We start from the raw sequence: 21,891 nt of genomic DNA, 5'->3' as shown, positions 1-21,891 counted from the left end.
CATATCCCCCTTATGTATTATACATGGAGATCATATCCCCCTTATGTATTATACATGGAGATCATATCCCCCCTTATGTATTATACATGGAGATCATATCCCCCCTTATGTATTATACATGGAGATCATATCCCCCCTTATGTATTATACACGGAGATCATATCCCCCCTTATGTATTATACACGGAGATCATATCCCCCCTTATGTATTATACACGGAGATCATATCCCCCCTTATGTATTATACACGGAGATCATATCCCCCCTTATGTGTTATACACGGAGATCATATCCCCCCTTATGTGTTATACACGGAGATCATATCCCCCCTTATGTATTATACACGGAGATCATATCCCCCCTTATGTATTATACACGGAGATCATATCCCCCCTTATGTATTATACACGGTGATGATATCCCCCCTTATGTAGTATACATGGAGATCATATCCCCCCTTATGTATTATACATGGAGATCATATCCCCCCTTATGTATTATACATGGTGATCCTATCCCCCTTATGTATTATACATGGAGATCAGATCCCCCCTTATGTATTATACATGGAGATCATATCCCCCTTATGTATTATACATGGAGATCACATCCCCCCTTATGTATTATACATGGAGATCATATCCCCCTTATGTATTATACATGGAGATCATATCCCCCTTATGTATTATACATGGTGATCATATCCCCCCTTATGTATTATACATGGAGATCATATCCCCCCTTATGTATTATACATGGAGATCATATCCCCCCTTATGTATTATACATGGAGATCATATCCCCCTTATGTATTATACATAAAGATCATATCCCCCCTTATGTATTATACATGGAGATCATATCCCCCTTATGTATTATACATAAAGATCATATCCCCCCTTATGTATTATACATGGAGATCATATCCCCCCTTATGTGTTATACACGGAGATCATATCCCCCCTTATGTATTATACATGGAGATTAGATCCCCCTAATCTTGCTTAATTGCTCTTCCTACCGATACATTAAGAGCTTCTGATTTCTGGAGGCTAATATTGAAACTTTGAAGTGTAGTACAGAGTGTCATCGGCATACGTCACTAATTTATGGTGTTGGTTCTTGGCCGTTCAACCTGTTATGTCTGGCTTTTGTCTGATTTTTTGGAGATGTGGCTCTAGGGTAAGAGGGGAAAGGGGTCTGGTGCCTTTTATTTTATATGGGATCTCTCTTGACTGGGAGCCAATTATTTTGCCAGATGCAAAGGGGGAGGAATATAAGTACCATATCCAAGCATATTAGGAGAGATGCCAATGAGATCTTGGAAAGCTCCAGGAAGTCCTAATTCATACGGTTAGAGGTCTTCTCTGCATCCAAGGACAGAAAAAGCAAAGGGACGGCTTCTGACCAGGACTTTATTATTATATTCAATGTTCTGATGGTGTTGCCCCCTGGTTCCCTGAAAGGCAGAAAGGATGTTTTTTAATGTATTTTCCACTGAAGCAGGGGGATTAGCTTGTTCACTAAATTACTGGTAAATAAGTTGAGGTTGGCATTTCTGAGAGAGAGGGTCCTTACTAATATTATTATACAGGATTTATATAGCGCCAACAGTTTGCTCAGCGCTTTACAATATAACGGGAGACAATACAGCAACAATACAGTTCAATACAAGAGGGTTAGGAGGGTCCTGATCCTTGGAGCTTACAATCTAAGAGGGAGAGGCTAGTGGTGCAAAAGGTAACTGTGGGGGATGGACTGGTAGGAGGAGTAGAAGATTCCATTATTAGCTGAGGGCAGGATAGGCTTCCCTGAAGAGAGAGGTTTTCAGAGATCGCCTAAAAGTGAGCAGAGTAGGCGATAGTCTGATAAATTGGGGCAGAGAGTTCCAGAGGATGGGGGAAGCTCTGGAGAAGTCCTGGAGACAAGCATGGAAGGAGGAGACAAGGGAGCTAGAAAGCAGGAGGTCACGCGAGGAGCGGAGAGTACAGTTTGGGTGATATTTGGAGACACGATTGGTGATGTAATTTGGGGCAGAGTTATATATGGCTTTACATGTTATTGTTAACATTTTTAATTTTATTCGTTGGGCAATGGGAAACCAGTGGAGGGATTGGCAGAGAGGGGTGGAGGACATGAGTGAAGGCCAGTAGAGGGATTGGCAGAGAGGGATGGAGGACACTGAGTGGAGGTCAGTGGAGGGATTGGAGGAGAGGGATGGAGGACACTGAGTGGAGGTCAGTGGAGGGATTGGCAAAGAGGTATGGAGGACACTGAGTGGAAGCCAGTGGAGGGATTGGTAGAGAGGGGTGGAGGACACTGAGTGGAGGTTAGTGGAGGGATTGGCAGAGAGGGGTGGAGGACACTGAATGGAGGCCAGTGGAGGGATTGGCAGAGAGGGGTGGAGGACACTGAATGGAGGCCAGTGGAGGGATTGGCAGGGAGGGATGGAGGGAAGTCCTGGAGATGAGCATGGAAAGAGGACACAAGGGAGCTACAGAGCAGGAGGTTGTGCGTAGAGCGGAGAGTACGGTTTGGATGATATTCGGAGACACCATTGGTGATGTAATTTGGGGCAGAGTACTTCCTTGTGCTGTTTGGGAATCCCTGAGATGTGGAGATGAAGCAGGTCAGGGAGAGGAGACTTCCTATCAGCGATAAAGTTGTAGGCCCAAGGAAAATGGTTGGATAGTTGGAGGAAATTTTATGAGTCAATCAGGACCAGGAGCTTGAACCCCTGGAGAGCTGTCTGCTGTTGATGAAACTCATTTGATGTAATGGGGAGCCAATGGTTGGAGTTCAGTGGTGGGATTTTATAAGTAGTGCCGTTTTTAAGGAAACAATAACTATTACCTTTCAGATGTGCTTTTTTTTTTTTCATTTTAAAAGCTGGTCGGGGGTATTAACTTACGAACTATTTTTCCACAATCATGATACATGCATATGGGTGCTGGGAAAAAACAACATTTGGAATCAATTTACTGCACATTGTGGCTACAAACCAAAGAATCATTTATTAGAAGTGTACCGCTGGGATATACACTCATGTCCAAGGACCGAGACTAGACACCGTGAAATATATCACAGTTATGAACTTTTTAGCCCAACTGGGAGTGTTGCAATTATCCTGCTGATCCTGAACCGGCTATTAGGGCAGCAGTGCAATATCTTAGATAAGCCACTGTGCAATTACCTGTCAAAGCGTTCGATGACAAGTCGAACTGAAATATTGTCCGGAATACAAACAGGATTGCCTTGGTATTATATTGCCAGTCTCCATACACACGCTATCCTTTAAAGGGTATATGTATTTTCTCGTGTTTTCTTTATTATAATTATTTATTATATTATTACTAGATTTTTTTCTTCTTTTTTTTCAATTCAAGTAAATAAAAATGATTGCAAAAGGATATTTTATATTTTCACAAATGTGGCATTTGCTCATATGAATCTATATCTAGCACAGGAAAGGGAACATAGGCAGGGCAATATATTGAACAGAATTTAGAGGACTACGGGGAAGATTTACTAAAATTTAGAGAGCGCAAAATCTGGAGCAGCAGTGCATGGTAACCAATCAGCTTCTAACTGCATCTTGTTCAATTAAGCTGGAAGATGATTGGTTTCTATTAATCAGGTGTGTTTCCTGTTTGAGCGCTGCTTCTCAGCTACCACATTCGTCAGGGCATGAGTGAACAGAGATTAGGAGTCAAAGCAATGACTTCTTCCTTACCAGAGGACTATGTCTCACTGGCTAATTCATAGGGCTCTAGGAATCCTTTATCATGGATAACATTTCGAAGCACATTGTGTAATATAAATAAACAAAGCATATACAGTAAAAAAATAAGTATTTGATCCCCTGCTGATTTTGAATGTTCGCCCCTCACAAAGAAATGATCAGTCTAAAAATCGAATGTTCGGTGTATTGTAACACTGAGAGACAGAATAGCAACAACAAATTCAGCAGAAATGCATGTCTAACAAATTATGACTGATCTGCATGTTCATGAGGGGAAAAAAGTATTTGATCCCCTTCACAAAATATGACTTAGTACTTGGTGGCAAATCCCTTGTTGGCAATCACATTTCCTGTAGTTGGCCACCAGGTTTACATCTCAGGAGGAATTTTGGCCCACTCCTTTTGGTCATTAAGGTTTGGTGGCTGACATTTGGCAACTCGAATTTTCAGCTCCCTCCACAGATTTTCAATCGGATTAAGGTCTGGAGACTGTCTAGGCTACTCCAGGACCTTAAAGTGCTATCTTCTTGGGCCACTCCTTTGTTGCCTTGGCCGTGTGTTTTGGGTCATTTTTATGCTGGAACACCCATCCATGAACTATTTTCAATGCCCTGGCTGAGGGAAGAAGGTTCTCATCCAAGATTTGACAGTACATTGCCCTGTCCATCGTCCCTTTGATGCGGTGCAGTTGTTCTATCCCCTTAGCAGAAAAACACCCCCAAAGCAGAATGTTTCCATGACAATGTTTGACAGTTGGGATGGTGTTCTTGGGGTCATAGGCAGCATTCCTCCTCCAAACACGGCGAGTTGAGTTGATGCCAAAGAGCTCGATTTTGGTCTCATCTGACCACAACACTTCCCACCAGTCCTCCTCTGCATCATTCAGATGTTCAGTGGCAAACTTCAGACGGGCCTGGACATGTGCTTTCTTGAGCAGAGGGACCTTGCGGGCACTGCAGGATTTCAGTCCTTGTCGGCGTAGCGTGTTACCCATTGTTTTCTTGGTGACTGTGGTGACTGTGGTCCCAGCTGCCTGGAGATCATTGACAAGATCCTCACGTGTAGTTCTGGGATGATTCCTCACTGTTCTCATGATCATTGACACTCCACGAGGTATCACGTACCTGGTGACAGAGGCCAATGGAGAGAGGGCTTCCCTTGCGGCTAAGTTCCAGACTCCTCTGAAGGTGGGACAGCAGGAGTCAGGCCAAGAGTAGCACAGGTCGCTTGTGTGAGTGCTTGTTTGGTGGTCCACTCAGGAGCACGGCTGATGCACTGAGATGGGATTTGCAGGCAGGAGGTACCTGTGCAAGGTATGCAGGTCTTCCAGAGAACAGAGGATCACAGGATAACCAGTTCGAGCCAAGGTCGGGTGCCAGGAGGGGATCGGAGCAGACGTACTCAAAAGGGATAGCTGAGGTCATACACAGAGAGCAGGAGAGAAGATCCGTTATACAAGCCGGGGTCAGGTCGGGGTTAAACAGAGCAGACCGGTCAAGGAGCAAGCCGAGTCGTTAACAGGAAATCACAAGTCAGGATAGCAAGGGAACAAAGGTACTAGGGAGCCAGAGATCAACCAGCACCTGACAGTAGTGTAGGGCTTCCTTTATAAAGGCCGTTTGGCGCCACATTTGAGCCGATGTGAACTTCTGCGGCCATGCAATGTACTGTTGTCACCTTGTGTAGGTCTACAATCTTGTCCCTGACATCCTTGGACAGCTCTTTGGTCTTTGCCATGGTGGAGAGTTTGGAATCTGATGGTTTGATTGCTCCTGTGGACAGGTGTCTTTTATACAGGTAACAAAATGAGATTAGCAGCACTCCCTTTAAGAGACTGCTTCTAATCTCAGCTTGTTACCTGTATGAAAGACACCTGGGAGCCAGAAATCCTGCTGAATGATAGGGGATCAAATACTTATTTCCCTCATGAACATGAAGATCAGTCATCATTTGTTAGACGCATTTCTGCTGAATTTGTTGTTGTATTCTGTCTCTCAGTGTTACAATACACCCAACATTCGATTTTTAGACTGATCATTTCTTTGTGAGGGGTGAACATTCAACATCAGCAGGGGAGCAAATACGCATTTCCTTCACTGTATTGTATCTGCTCAGATGAATTTATAGCTAGCATAGGATAGGTACACATTGGCAGGGCAATGCATGAACACTACAAAAATACCTCAATTTAATAATTTTAGATTAAAACAGAGGTTTTTGGTACATACGTGTAAAGCCAAACTGCCATTTCAAGGCAGGTCTGCGTGGCCCTCAACACTTAAGTATCAGAGTTAACAACTTGGAACATGCAGTATATAGCAATAACAACACTAAGAGCAGGCTTACATGGAGGTAGCACTTTACTCCTTAAAGGGGAAATTAAAGTGTAACTAAAGGTTATTTTTTTTAATATGAAAACAACAAACATATTATACTCACCGGCTATGTGCAATGGAATTGCACAGTGCTACCCCAATTTTCTTCTTCTCGGGTCCCCCACCGGCAATCTTGGCTCCTCCTCTTCTTCATGTGTCCCCATAGAAAGCCATTTGCTATGGGGGCACGCAGTGTATGCTTGCTCCTAAGCTGTGCGTCTATGGAACCACGTTCCAAAAATTTACACAGCGAGATTTAGCCTCACCCTCTACTTCCTTCTCATGGCATTTGATTGACAGCAGCAGGAGCAAATGCCTCCTTCTGCTGCTCGAGTCCCTGTGTGAAGAGGAAGAAAGGGAAGAAGAGATACAGCCATGTAAAGCGCTGGATCTCTTCTTCCCCTCACACAGGGAAGGGAGAGGACAGAAGAATATAAAACATTTTTTATTTTAATGCAAGGAATGCAATAAAGTAAAAAAAAAAAAGTTTTTAGCTTTAGAATCACTTTAAGGCCCCTCTTTAGTGGCTCTGCTACCATCTTCCCTTCCATTATAGCATGTGCCGAAAGGCTGTGCCTGGCCTTTGAATCCTAGCAGAGCCCTTTATGCACATGTAGGAGATTTCCCTAGATGCACAGAAACAGCAAAGGTTTGGGACTTCCATAATAGTTATTTTTGCGCATGCGTGGGGAAACCGGGGCAGGTCTGCCATAGGGCTAACTTGGAAAACAAAGCCCTGCACATTTAGAATGTGGATGGAAGATGGGGGATTTATCATTCTATCTATCTATCTATCTATCTATCTATCTATCTATCTATCTATTATCTATCTATCTATCTATCCATCCATCTATCTATCCATCCATCTATCTATCATCTATCTATCTGTTATCTATCTATCTATCTATTATCTATCTATCTATCTATTATCTATCTATCTATCCATCCATCTATCTATCTATCATCTATCTATCTATTATCTATCTATCTATCATCTATCTATCTATCTGTTATCTATCTATCTATCCACATTTTGTCTGTCTATAGACAGATACATAGATACCTATGGACATCGTCAATAAAATTCATTTATTTGATCTATAATTTGTTTCATGTATCTACCTACTACACTCGTTCTATCTACACTTTTGTCTGTCTATACATAGATACATATGGCGTCATCAATATAACTCATCTATATCTATCTATCTCTCTATCTATCTCTCTATCATGTATCTATCTATCTATCTATCTATCTATCATTTATCTATCTATCTATCATCTATCTATCTATCTATCTATCTATCTATCATTTATCTCTCTATCATGTATCTATCTATCTATCTATCTATCTATCTATCTATCATCTATCTATCTATCTATCTATTTATTATCTATCTATCTCTCCATCTATCTCTCTATCATTTATCTATCTATCTATCTATCTATCTATCTATCTATCTATCATCTATCTATTATCTATCTATCTCTCCATCTAGCTCTCTATCATTTATCTATCCATCTATCATTTATCTATCCATCTATCATTTATCTATCTCCCTCTCTCTCTCTCTCTCATTTATCTATCCATCTATCTATCTTTTATCTATATCTCTCTCTCTAATTTATCTATATATCTATCTATTATCTATTATCTATCTATCTATCTATCTATCTATCTATCTATCTATCTATCTATCTATTATCTATCTATATCTATCTCTCTCTCTCTCATTTATCTATCTATCTATCTATCTTAAAAACAACTACGCAAATCTGATTAAATATCAGAAACATAAAATGTATCCAAAACCATTACTGTATACTTTTTTTTCTCAGAAAGAAACTGGAAATCCTGTATACTGCGGAGCCCCCATCACTACCACAGATTAAAAATGAGTCACGGAAGTTAAGATGTGCTCAGTTATCTTTAGCTGCCCTGTGCCCACTGCTGCCTATTGGGTTTTACAGCCCAGACTGCGAGGCGCAGCACGGAATAGGACTGGACTACATATTAGCTTCTAAACCTGCAGTGTATACAACTGGGGCCTCTTGCTGGCTATGAAGATTGAATGCTGGAGAGATCATATTGTTTACTTAACATCGAATCTTTCAAAGCAAGGGAAGAAAATATAATTGTTAACTGGTTGTATTTTGTCATCTAAAAATAATCACTTTAATATGCTGGCTTAAAAAAAATCCACATATCTTAAAGGCAAAGTTAATCTTTAGGTAAAAAAAAAAAAAATGTTACCTGCAAAATGTACATCATTTTGCAGGTAGAAACAAAATGTGCATGCATTATTTTTTTCCACTTTAGCTTGCAAAGCATTGCACCCATGGTCAGTGGGTCGTGGGTGCAAGGTCAGGCTCCTGCAGATACTCAATACAGCTGTCTGTCTACTACTGAAGTGCGGAAAGAGTCAATGAGCGCTCACCAGCGCCCTCGCAGTTCATTGAGAACTATAATCCATCTGTCGTGGAGGCAGATGGGACTTTTACAATGAATATAAAAAGTCTACACACCCCTGTTAAAATGTCAGCTTTCCGTGATGTAAAAAAATGAGACCAAGATAAACACAGCGGCTAAATGGTTAGCACTTCCGCCTGGCAGTACTCGGGGTCATTGGTTTGAATCTCAACCACGGCATCATCTGCCTGGAGCTTGCATGTTTTCCCTGTGCCTGTGTGGGTTTCCTCCGGGTGCTCCGGTTTCCTCCCACACTCCAAAGACATGCTGGTAGGTGAATTGTCTCCTGTCTAATTGGTCCCTACTATGTGTATGTATGAATGTGAGTTAGGGACCTTAGATTGTACGCCCCTTGAGGGTTAGGGACTGATGTGAATGTACAATATATATGTAAAGTGCTATACAAGTACCTGTAACAAACAAATAAATAAACACATTACTGTGCTGAGCGCGCGCTCCCACCAGCTTCAACCGCCCATCGATGCATATGTGCGGCATGTGCCCACCCTTATGCTGGCACACAAATATGATGCAACAGTGACTTCTTGCTTACTACTCTGCATGTGATCACTGATTGGCCAATCAGTGATCACATGATCGGGACCTTGCACAGAGGTCCTGTCCGACGATCAGTGTTTCACTGTGTCCGGAGGACACGGCGGGCACCGGATCGCGGTGCTGCACGTTACCAGGGAGCGCGCACAAGCAGGGGGCCGGGAAAGCCGTTTATAAACTGCCACCCCACCCTGCACTGCCACCGTCCGACCGTTTATAGACAATGGCCACCGGACCTTCGTGCGGCTCCGGCGGCATGACGTCACGACGTACGGCTCCTCCTTGACGCGTTTCGTGCCAAGCACGTTATCAAAAGGGGTGTGCAAGTACGAGAAACTTCGACCGCCCAGCGAATCATATGTGCGGCATGTGCCCACCCTTATGCTGCCACACAAATATGATGCAACAGGTTCATCCAATCAACGAACAGTTTTTGTTGTGCTTAATGTATCAGTATCTCCACCATATGAATCAATCTGAATACAAGAAATCAAATAGTACAAGAAAATGTTAGGTGCGCAATAAAACATTAATTGTAACAAAATGATAATGTGAAAATCAAATTTACAACCAAATTGTCCCTTTAGGACCATGTGTTCAGCACACCTTGTACTGCTTGTTCAGTTATATTACCATTCGATTGCATGAATATCCACACATCAGAATTAAAAAAAAAAAAAAAATCCACGTGAGAATACATAGTGTGTATCCCTTTAAGACAACACATTACACAGTGCATAAAGATCAATAAAGTCCGTCTGAAATACTTCAAACATTGAGGTGTTTAATCCAGTGCCCCCTTTATGCGTTCCACCGCCAAGCGTCCAAATTGCTTACCGGATTAAATTGAACTGCAAATCATAAGAGCGTAAATCAATGAGTGCATAGACGGATGGTCATCGGTAATGCAGCAGCTTTAATGTGCTCTTCAATAAACACAAGGGACCAGAGGTATCCTCCAAGGACATCGGGAAGGATAGAGGCCAGCTGCGTAGCGTTCTATTTTTAAAACCATCAAGCTTTTATTGTGCATCAGAAGGCACTAACACGATACATGTAATAAGATAAGCTGAAAAAAAATACTGTGGCACTCGGCAGTTAGCGGGCATGATGACGTCACAGGCCAGGTCCTGCATGTGGGTGTTAAAGCCCACCCTGTTGCTGCCGCACATGCAAACGGCAACAGGCTAATCCAATCACCATGGAATAGGTCAAGGCAGAAGGCTGACTGCCCAATGATAGGATAAGGGGTATGAAAGTTTGTGGATCCACCTAGTTACATAATTCCATCCTAGCTTTCAGAAAGTCTGCATAGGTGTTAATCATTCTATTTACAGTACTTGTGTGGATATAAAGATGGGCAGCACAGGGGCTAAATGGTTAGCACTTCCGCCTGGCAGTACTGGGGCTGTTGGTTCAAATCCCAACCACGGCACCACCTGCCTGGAGTTTGCATGTTCTCCCTGTGCCTGCGTGGGTTTCCTCAGCGTACTCCGGTTTCCTCCCACACTCTAAAGACATGCTGGTAGGTGAATTGGATCCTGTCTACATTGGCCCTAGTATGTGTAACAGAACCGGACCCTGACTGCACTTGGGTATTTCCGTTAGACTCTGTAAGGAATTCCCCCTTTCCTGGAATCCTTATATTCTTATTTCTATATTTTCTTTGTGCTGCGCAGCGTCTGGGTGTGGCACGGGCTTCCCTGTCCGAACACAGATCCACGGACACCACCGCTGACCATATGAGACTAGACAAGACCAGTCTTGAAGGAAACCAGGAAATAGACTCCTTTATTTCAACACAGAGACAAGATATATACACAGGGCGGGGCAATACACACCCAGTAACAAGAAACACATCAGCAGGCAGTCCCATAAGGGGGAAGGGCTGCCGGAAACACCCCCCACCAAGCCAATACACAAACACATACATACCATAATAGTTTGCTCCCAAGCGAGGCACACAATAGAAGAATGGGACACAACCACTTGGCATTAAACAATGAACAACCCCCACCTATCTCCTAGACATGTCTACACAATATCAGGACATTTCACCCTGCACCCCTAACAGGTGCAGGGTGACTTACACATAAGAGGGATATGGGGAGCTGAGACAGGGGTCTCCCCACCCCTCCAAAGTGAGCTGTGTTCCATGGGCTTCCCACCCAAAGTCACTCCCGTCACAGTATGTGTATGTATGAATGTAAGTTAGGGACCTTAGATTGTACGCCCCTTGAGGGTTAGGGACTGATGTGAATGTACAATATATATGTAAAGCGCTGTGTAAATTGACAGCGCTATAAAAGTACCTGAAATAAATAAATGGGTATGTTCCTGGCACTCATCAGAACTGAAGGAGAGGCTTGGAAAAGCTTGGATGATGTTTCATCTTCAACATTACAGAACAGGCCCAGTTGAATGCGACTACTACTGCTACAGTGCTGTGAAAAAGTATTTGCCCCCTTCCTGATTTATTTTAATTTTTTTTTTATTTGCATATTCCTCACACTTAAATGATTCAGAGCATCAAACAAATTTTAAATATTTTGCAAAGATAGCCCAAGTAAATACAAAATGCAGTTTTTAAATGACGATTTCATTTATTAAGGGAAAAAAGCCATCCAAACCTGCGTGGCTCTATGGGAAAAGGTAACTGCCCCCGAAATAACTGGTTGTGCCGCCCTTGGAGGCAACTGCAATCAAGCGTTTGTGATAACTGGCGATGAGTCTTTCACTCTTCTTTGCAGTATTGTTTTAATTCAGCCACATTGGAGGGTTTTCCAGCATGAACGGTGTGTTTAGGTCATGCCACAGCATCTCTATTGGATTTAAGTCCAGACTTTGACTATGGCTAGGTATTTGATTACTTCCCGTCCAGCCCAGGTACATAAACGGCCGGAGCAGTGCAGGAGCGCGTGGCCATTTATAAACGGCCTACTCATTCCCTGCCTGTGCCCGCTCCCTGGGAGTGCACAGCACCACAATCCGGTGCCCACTGTGTCCTCCGAATAGAGGAACAGCGATTGCTGTATGGGACCTCTGTGTGAGGTCCTGATCATGTGATCACTGATTGGCCAATCAGTGATCACATGAACAGTAGTAAGCAAGATGTCACTTCCTGACATCATTGCTTACTACGTGTGAAATCTGTGAATGATCACCGAGATCACATGGTACAGGGCTATTCACAACAGCCTTATACCATGTGACAATCTGTGACCAATCACAGCTCTCACAGTATTTCTCAATGGCTGCAAGAATGCAGCCAGAGAGAAAGAAATTATTGCTTTTACAGCCTTTATAGGTGTAAAAGCAATCAGTGTAAAAAAAAAAAAAAAAAATCTTCATCACCCCCCACAAGTAGTACAGTGTCACTATGGTGACACTGTACTGCTATGGTGACAGTATGTTTAAAAAAAACAAATAATATAAAAATGTAGAAACATTTTTTTTAGAAATTATAATTTTTGGTTATAAACTAATTTGGGTTATTTTTTTTTTTTTTTTACTAAAAAGATAGCTGAATTCATTTTGGCCAAGATTTAGGAAGAAAGATTATTTATTTGCAACATTTTACAAGAAAAACACTTTTTTTTTCAAAATGTTTAGACTTTTTCATTTAAATAGCAAAAAAATTAAAATCCCAGTGGTGAATAAATACCACCAAAATAAAGTTTTATCTCTCTAAAATCAAATGCTAAAAAATTAATATGGGTACAGTGTTGCATGACCGCGCAATTGTTATTCAAAGTGTGAGAGCGCTGAAAGCTGAAAATTGGCCTGGACAGGAAGGGGGTGAAAGTGTCCAGACATGAAGGGGTTAATAAACTTGCATTCTCTTTGTCACAAACTTTATCTTTACACAAGGGTCCACATGATCACATATGATTTTTTATTACTTATATAATTAACCGCTTCCCGTCTGCCCATTGCCTATAGACGGCAAATGGGAAGCTGTGCCGATGTGGGCTAAGGTACTTGTACATCAGCCTGCCTCCGTGGCTCCTGTGCAGTTCCCAGAGCTCGCACCTAGACGTCTAGCGATCGGTATGTTGCCTGGACAAAGGGGTTCTCATTACCGCTGCGTCCAGGCGATCACATGGTGTTTTACCATGTGATTGCTGTGACCAATCACAGCATTCACATAGTAAACACTGCGCATGAAAGTAGAGATTGGTTCTCTATGCTCTCACTATGAAAGCAGAGAGACCGATGCAGCAGTCTGTGAGTGTACAGCAACCTATCAGGCTGCATGTACCCCTCACAGACTGCGGTGTCAGCCACCCCAATGTTCCCGATTACTGCCCCAGTGTATCTAAACACTGCCCATTGTAGTCAATAATAAACATGCAGCCAGCATCTGTCACCTGTTTCAGTGCTCACAATAACACCTGCCATGCACCATATCAATGTCCTGATCACTGCCATACCAGCATCCTGATCACCTGCATACACCATACCAATGTCCTGATCACTGACATACCCCATACCAACGTCCTGATCACCACCATACCCCATACCAACGTCCTGATCACCACCATACCCCATACCAACGTCCTGATCACCACCATACCCCATACCAGCATCCTGGTCACCATCATACCCCATACCAGCATCCTGATCACCATCATACCCCATACCAGCTCCCTCATCACCTCCATACACCATACCAGCACCCTGATCACAAATTTGTTTTGAATTTTTGTCTTGATTTCCTCTTTACATATTTTTTGAATACCCTATCTCAGGGCTTGAAATTTCCACTCGCCTGCTCACCAATGGCGAGTGGAAATTATGGTGGGGGCGAGTGTGTCCCCCAGGGCCGTCTTGCTGAGCAGGCTCGGAGCTCAGGCCGGATCTGTCATCGGCACTGGGAGCCGTCAGACTGTTCAATAGCTGAGCGCAGTGAAAGCAAAGGAAGGAGTGTGTGCTGTGCTCTCTGCCTCCCCCTAGAGTGCAGTACCGGATCTGTGAGTGAACAACGAAGTACTGCAACTTTTTATCGGGGAAGTGTGTGTGTACGTGTACATGTGTGTGTGTGTTTATGTGTGTCTGTGTATGTATGTACCATTGTACATGTGTCTGTGTGTATGTACATGTGTATATCTGTACATGTGTATGTGTGTGTGTGCATGTACATGTGTGCGTGTGTTTGTGTGTATGTACATACATGTGTCTGTGTATGTATGTACATGTGTCTGTGCGTATGTATTTCTGTGTATGTACATGCATCTGTGTGTATGTGTGTCTGTACGTGCCCGTGTGTATACATGTGTCTGAATGTGTGTGTATACATGTGTCTGTATGTGTCTCTGTGCGTGTGTGTACATGTTTCTGTGTGTGTGTGTGTGTATGTACATGTCTGTGTGTGTGTACAGGTGTCTCTGTTTGTGTGTATTTGTTGGTGGCGAGTAACTCTAAGGCCTGGCTAGCAGCTCAGGACTTCAAATTATAAGCCCTGCCCTATCTCATTCTATACAGACGTGACCCTCACAGGTTTTACTTTTGGCCTTTTAAATGTATTGCCCGTTGGTATATACAGTATTTTGCAGTGTGTTTGCGATTTGAAATATTCCCATTTGTGTTCTGTATTCACTGATGACAATATTCCCTTCCAGTCTACATCTTAAAGAGCAGCCTCAGCCTTGGAAAATTTGCTCTTTTAAAATTAGGTGTCTTATCTTTCTTATGTGCTTATTGTTTGAAGCTTACAGTGTGGAAAGTAATAATTTGATCCCCTACAAATTTTGTAAGTTTGCTCACCTACAAAGAAGTGAAGGGTCTATAATTTTACCGTATTTTTCGCTCCATAAGACGCACTTTTTTCCCCCCAAAAAAGGGGGGAAAATGTCAGTGCGTCTTATGGAGCGAATATAGAGCGGCCGGTCCGGTATTTCCACCGCCGCCGTGCAGAATAACGGGCCGGCCGCTCAGCTCTGCAGTGGGACCTTAAGGAGAGGACTGCTGACCTTTGGGGAGGTGGGGAGCGGGTACCTGAATTGGACAGGTACCCGCTCTTACTTCTTTGTTCTTTGACCTTACCTGTTCCTCTATCCAGCGGCGCGCTGTCTTCCCGGCTTCTGTAATGTGGGCGCTGGGCATGACAGCCAGGTGCCAAGTGCGCATGCGCAAGAAGCGGTGCTTTTTGTGAATGGTAAGGCGGTACCTGGGACACATGACAGATCCCAGAAGCCTCCGGACCAATCACAAAGCGCAAGTGCTTCTCGCTCATGCACACTGGGCACCCGGCTGTCATGCCGAGCGCCATTACAGAAGCCGGGAAGACAGCGCGCAGCTGGATCGAGGAACAGGTAAGATCAAACAAAAACTCTGCGGAAGTAAGAGCGGGTACCTGTCAAATTCATGTACCCGCTCCCCACCTCCCCAAAGGTCAGCAGTCATCTGTACTGTCCGCAGTCTCTGGTCATCCCTGTGCTGTCCGCAGTCTCTGGTCATCTCCTGTACTGTGTCCGCAGTCTCTGGTCATCCCTGTACTATGTCTGCAGTCCATTAGTTCAGAATTTTTTTTTCCTGTTTTCTGCCTCTAAAACCTAGGTGCGTCTTATGGTCAGGTGCATCTTATGGAGCGAAAAATACGGTATTTTTATCATAGGTGTATTTTAAATGATAGAGAATATTAACCAAAAATCCAAAAAAACACATAATACAAATGTTATAAATTGAGTTGCAGTTCAGTGAGTAAAATAAGTATTTGATCCTCTACCAACCAACAATAATTCTGGCTCCCACAGACTGGCTATGTGCTCATGTGGTACACAGACTAGTCCTGTCAATTTAGGAAGGTGCTCCTAACAACTCGTTATCTATATAAAAGACACCTGTCCACAGAATCTCTTTCTTCCATGCAAACCTCACCTTGCCATGGGCAAGATCAAAGAGCTGTCAAAGGATGTCAGGGACAAGATTGTACACCTGCACAAGGCTGGAATGGGCTACAAGACCATCAACAAGAAGCTTGGTGAGAAGGAGACAATTGTTGGAGCGATTATTCGCAAATGGAAGAAATAGAAAATAACGATCAATTGCCCTCGGTCTGGAACTCCATGCAGGATTTCACCTCATGGAGTAAGGGTGATCATGAGAAAAGTGAGGGATCAACCCAGAGCTACACAGAAGGAACTTGTGAATGATCTCAAGGCAACTGGGACCACAGTCACCAGACAAACTATTGGTAACACAATATGCTGCCATGGATTGAAATCCTGTAATCCTGAACACCATCCCTACAGTCAAGCACGGAGGTGGAAACATTATGCTTTGGGGCTGTTCCTCTACTAAAGGTACAAGCTGTCTTTGCCGCATTGAGGGGCCAATGAACGGGGCCATGTATTGTAAAATCTTGGATGAGAACCTTCTTCCCTCAGCAAGAACACTAAAGATGGTTCGTGGATGGGTCTTCCAGCATGACAATGACCCAAAACATACAGCCAAGGCAACAAAGGAGTGGCTCAAGAAGAAGCACATTAAGGTCATGGAGTGGCCTAGCCAGTCTTAAGACCTTAATCCTATAGAAAATGTATGGAGGGAGCTGAAACTTCGAGTTGCCACTCGACAGCCAAGAAACCTTAAGGATTTAGAGAAGATCTGTAAAGAAGAGTAGACCAAAATCCCTCCTGAGATGTGTGTAAACCTGGTAACCAACCACAAGAAACATCTTACCTCTGTGATTGCCAACAAGGGTTTCTCCACCGACTACTAAGTCATGTTTTGCTTGGGGATCAAATACTTATTTTACTCACTGAACTGCAACTTAATGTATACCATTTGTATCGTGTTATTTCTGGATTTTTGGTTGATATTCTGTCTCTGTTGCTTAAAATATACCTATGATGAAAATTATAGATCCTTAATTTCTTTGTAAGTGGGCAAACGTACAAAATCTGCAGGGGATCAAAATATTATTTTCCCCACTGTGCATTAAATGAAATCATGGTATGGTCACTGCTACCCAGATTATGTGGTTATTATTAATAAGCTCCTTGTGGTTTGAAGTTACTAGGTCCAGCAGAGCATCATGTCTAGTTGGGGTTTCTATAAACTATACCATAAAACTGTCTTGTACGTAACTCTGCAGTATCCACCTAACATATCATATTTGTCATATATTGCAATTTACCAGCCTGTAGATGTGGCAACACTTTCTGCAAGTACTGAAAAACAGCTGTTGATCCTGAGAAGTGTTTGTGCTGAAATTTCCAGAAAGGGTTATCACTTTTTCAGCTACAGTTGCAAGAAAAAGTATGTGAACCCCTTGGGATTATGTGGAGTTTTGCATGAAATGGGCATAAAATGTGCTCTGAACGTCATCTAAGTCACAACAATAGAAGAACACAGTCTGCTGAACATAATACTACACAAACATTAGATGTTGCCATGTTTTTATTGCACATAACATGTAAACATTCACAGTGCAGGGAGGAAAAAGTATGTGAGGCCCTAGCTTAATGACTTCTCCCAGAGCTAATTGGAGCCAGGAGTGAGCCAACCTTGACTCCAATCAGTGTGATGATATTGGATGTGTTGCTGACAGCTGTCCTGCCCTTAAAAAACACACACCTGTTTTGAGTTTACTGGTTTCAAGAAGCACTGTCTGATGTGAACCATGCCTCGCAGAAAAGAGCTCTCAGAAGACCTACCATCAAGAATTGTTGACTTGCATGAAGCTGGAAAGGGTTACAAAAGTATCTCCAAAAGCCTTGATGTTCATGTGTCCACGGTAAGACAGACTGTCTACAAATGGAGAAAGTTTAGCACTGTTGCTACTCTCCCTAGGCGTGGTCGTCCTGTAAAAATGACTGCAAGAGCACAGCGCAGAATGCTGCATGAGGTAAAGAAGAATCCCAGAGTGTCAGCTAAAGACCTACAGAAATCTCTGGCACATGCTAACATTTTTGTTGACACATCTACAATAAGGAAATCATTAAACAAGAATGGAGTACATGGGAGGACACCACGGAGGAAGCCATTGCTGTCCAAAAAGAATATTGCAGCACGTTTGAAGTTTGCAAAAGAGCACCTGGATGTTCCACAGCACTACTGGCAAAATATACTGTGGACAGATGAAACCAAGATTGAGTTGTTTGGGAAGAACACACAACACTATGTGTGGAGAAAAAAAGGCACAGCACACCAACATCAAAACCTCATCCCCACTGTGAAACATGGCGGAGGGAGCACCATGGTTTGGGGCTGCTTTGCTGCCTCAGGGCCTGGACGGATTGTTGTCATTGATGGGAAAATGAATTCCAGAGTTTATCAAGACATTTTGCAGGAAAACGTACGACCATCTGTCCGCCAACTGAAGCTCCGCAGAGGATGGGTGATGCAACAGGACAATGACCCAAAGCATACAAGTAATTCAACAAAGCAATGGCTGCAACAGCACAGAATACGCCTTCTGGAGTGGCCCAGTCAGAGTCCTGACCTCATCCCGATTTAAATGCTGTGGCATGACCTTAAGAGAGCGATTCACACCAGACATCCCAAGAATATTGCTACACTGAAACAGTTTTGTGAAGAGGAGTGGTCCAAAATTACTCCAGATCGTTGTGCAGGTCTGATCTGCAACTACAGGAAACGTTTGGTTGAGGTTATTGCTGCCAAAGGAGGGTCAACCAGTTATTAAGTCCAAAGGTTCACATACTTTTTCCTCCCTGCACTGTGAATGTTTACATGTTATGTGCAATTAAACCATGGCAACATCTAATGTTTGTGTAGTATTATGTTCAGCAGACTGTGTTCTTCTATTGTTGTGACTTAGATGACGTTCAGAGCACATGTTATGCCCAATTCATGCAAAACTCCACGTAATCCCAAGGGGTTCACATACTTTTTCTTGCAACTGTATGATCTACCTACTGTTGTGTGATGAAGAGGAGAGAGGGAGGTGTTCTGTAATCCTGTCCTAGAGTGACAACACTGCCTCTCCATAGATATAGTACAAAGAGTGAACATTGTCACTCTAGGACAGGAAGTGTGTTACTGGCAGAAACAGCAGATGGAAATAAGGGGAAAAAAAGCCTGAAGATAGAAAAGTAATGCAGCCATCACATCTAAAGACTTGTAATCTGTGGTATATTGCAATCTTGTTTCTGTGCTAAGATACACTTTAATGGTTTATTCCAATTACATACAAGAAAAAGTTGCCTTCCAAATCAGGCTGATACATGAGCATTCTATAATTCGGTACAACTCCCCTACCTTTCTTCCAGTCCAAAAGTTTTAAAGACGCTCCTTGGTTAGCTACATAGATGCCGCCTGCAGTGACACATAAAGCGTAGAGACCCCGCAGAAGGAGTGACAGACTATCACAGGAGTGCAGAAGACTCAACAGACCAGATGAGGAGACTTTCCAAACCTTCAGAAAGCCATCTGAGGAACCGGAATACAGCAATCCAGCGTTGAACTGAAAAGGAACAAACATGTAGCTGAAGTACAATCTGCTTACATTTTGCCTTCCCTGGTTCCTCACTCCCTCCTCATCAACATGCCGGTGAAATTTTTACATAAATGCAGCTCTGATGCAAGCAGTGAGCCAGCCCTTGGGAGTTGTTTTTCAGATATCAAAATGTCTTAATTGGTACATGTCAATCTGGAAGAGTGGGTGTTCCTAAGAGAGCTGCATGTAGATACAGTCTGCCCTAGGTAGTACCCACATGTGATGCTGAGCCTCCATAACTGAAAGAACCGAAATCCAATGAATGAAAGGGGTAGGCCAATGGACAGTCTGGCTGTTGGAAAAGGCTAGATCACGCCTCAAAATTTCCACTTGCCTGCTCACATTTGGCGAGTGGAAATAAGGTGGGGGCGAGTGTTTCCCAGGCATGGCAGCTATCAAGGGAAGCCAAAGGAGGAAAAGGAAGCAGAATCTGTATGTGCAGCTGCTAGAGGAGCATCTTCTCCCCAGACACCATGACCGAATGTAGAGAGTGGCTATACCCCTCTAGCTCTTTCCCTCCACAGCCACTGGCAGCCTGGTGTAGTAATAAAGTGAGAGTCGGCCGGGGAAAGCAGCTTGCACACAGAGCCAGGGCCAGCATCATGGTAGCCACCACAGGGTGTCACAATGGGGAGGGCGGTAAAATCCATAACAAGGAGAGGGTAGAGCGTAGGTGCCGGTGGTAGACAATCCCACATCTAGGCAGAATGAAAGGGGCCGTCAGCGGTGTTAGGCAAGCCTGTTATCTACATCAACAGTGCAGCATGGGTGCTGTAGGAGTGATCTTTCCCCTCTATATAGCAACAAACCCCCATCCCTCCTCCTTTCCCTGGGCCGTCTCCGCCAATCTCCTCAGCTCCTGCACCTGGTTTGTGTAGCAGATGACAAGCAAGCATGTAGTGCGCTGTGCTGCACCTTGCCCTGTCAAAGCTGCCCCACAAATTCACCTTCCTCAATGACTGGGAGGTCAGCATGCTCACCACGACTCTACAACAGGTAATACCATGAGTGCGGGACCGGAGCTGGGAACATAACACTGGGCGGCCAGGGATCTGCACACACAGAAGGGGCTACTGACAGACAAGGGGACAAGATGCTGGAACTGTACCTTGGGACAAGATGCCGGAACTGTACCTGGGAACAAGATGCCGGAACTGTACCTGGGGAGGTGGAAGGGTCACACAGGGGTGCAAGACAAGGAACCCAGCTGCAGGGAGGAGCAGTGGAGGAGGGGGAAATCTTCCAGTCACTGATCTACCATCCCTAATCACAAGCCAGGCATGGAGTACACAAGGGTCCAGGGATCTGTCCTGTCCATCCTTCCAAGTGATCCCTGTCATAGACAGGCCTGGCCCTCGCACACTGGACTCTTATCCCCGGCTCACACCAGAATGCAGTGTAGGAAACCCAAAATGTGCAACAAAAGGGATAACAGGCGCATGGTGTGGCAGTCCATGTATGTTTGATGAGCTCCAAATGGGCAGGGGTGAAGGTAGTCCAGTAGGCACCAAGGACAAGCTGCGGAGGAGCGAAGCATAACTCTGCAGAAGGGAAAACAAAGAAACACAGCGCCTCTAAGTGCGTACCATGAAGGTATTTAATAGAAAGATAAGTAGTAACTCACATCTTAGAATTTAAAAACAGGCTCATGGGTAAGAGGGTGAGACGTCTGTAGCCAGATGTTGTTGTGTGTCTGATCCAGAGAGGAGATCAATTGAGTCCGTCAGCAGGTGGTGCTGTGCATGTGCAACATGAATGGTAAGCCTGGTGGAATCTCCAAAGTGTCTGCCAGCAGATAGTCCAGTGTATATGCTGACTGATAAAAGAGCTCGCCTGGACTCATCGCGTCCTGCACATGCTCAGAAACGCGTCGCATTTTGATGATGTCAGACGCCACATGTGCTGATCCCCGACATCTTGGAAACTCTGCCAAGCTCCACCATCTATGCTGCATATGCAGGGCACCATCTGCTGGCAGACACCTTGGAGATTCCACCAGGCTTACCATCCATGTTGCACATGCACAGCACCACCTGCTGACGGACTCAATCGATCTCCTCTCTGGATCAGACACACAACATCTGGCTACAGACGTCTCTTGCCCATGAGCCTGTTTTTAAATTCTAAGATGTGAGTTACTACTTATCTTTCTATTAAATACCTTCACGGTACACACTTAGAGGCGCTGTGTTTCTTTGTTTTACATTTCCCACAACGCATTCAAATCGCACTGCCCGTGAGATCTGCAGCAATGTTAATGACACCCCAAACACAAGCTGCAAACGCAG

The 21,891-nt window shown here is 43.8% G+C and overlaps 1 protein-coding gene across 1 annotated transcript in view; it reads right to left on the bottom strand.

The window, feature by feature from the left end:
• Positions 1-21,891, bottom strand: part of LOC149436188 (NACHT domain- and WD repeat-containing protein 1-like) — a gene marked incomplete at its 3' end in the record, with an annotated part of 85,405 nt that overhangs the window by 25,171 nt on the left and 38,343 nt on the right. Inside the window, exon 10 of the mRNA XM_089661915.1 lies at positions 19,366-19,570. Coding sequence (XP_089518041.1) covers positions 19,366-19,570 — 205 coding nt within the window. The remainder of the gene's footprint in view (positions 1-19,365; positions 19,571-21,891) is intronic.

Source organism: Staurois parvus, unplaced genomic scaffold (genome assembly GCF_062004578.1).
Source record: "Staurois parvus isolate SC_StPar_1 unplaced genomic scaffold, SC_StPar_1.0 ptg001404l, whole genome shotgun sequence".
NCBI classification, from domain to species: Eukaryota; Metazoa; Chordata; class Amphibia; order Anura; family Ranidae; genus Staurois; species Staurois parvus.
This window is presented reverse-complemented; position numbering and strand designations above follow the sequence as displayed.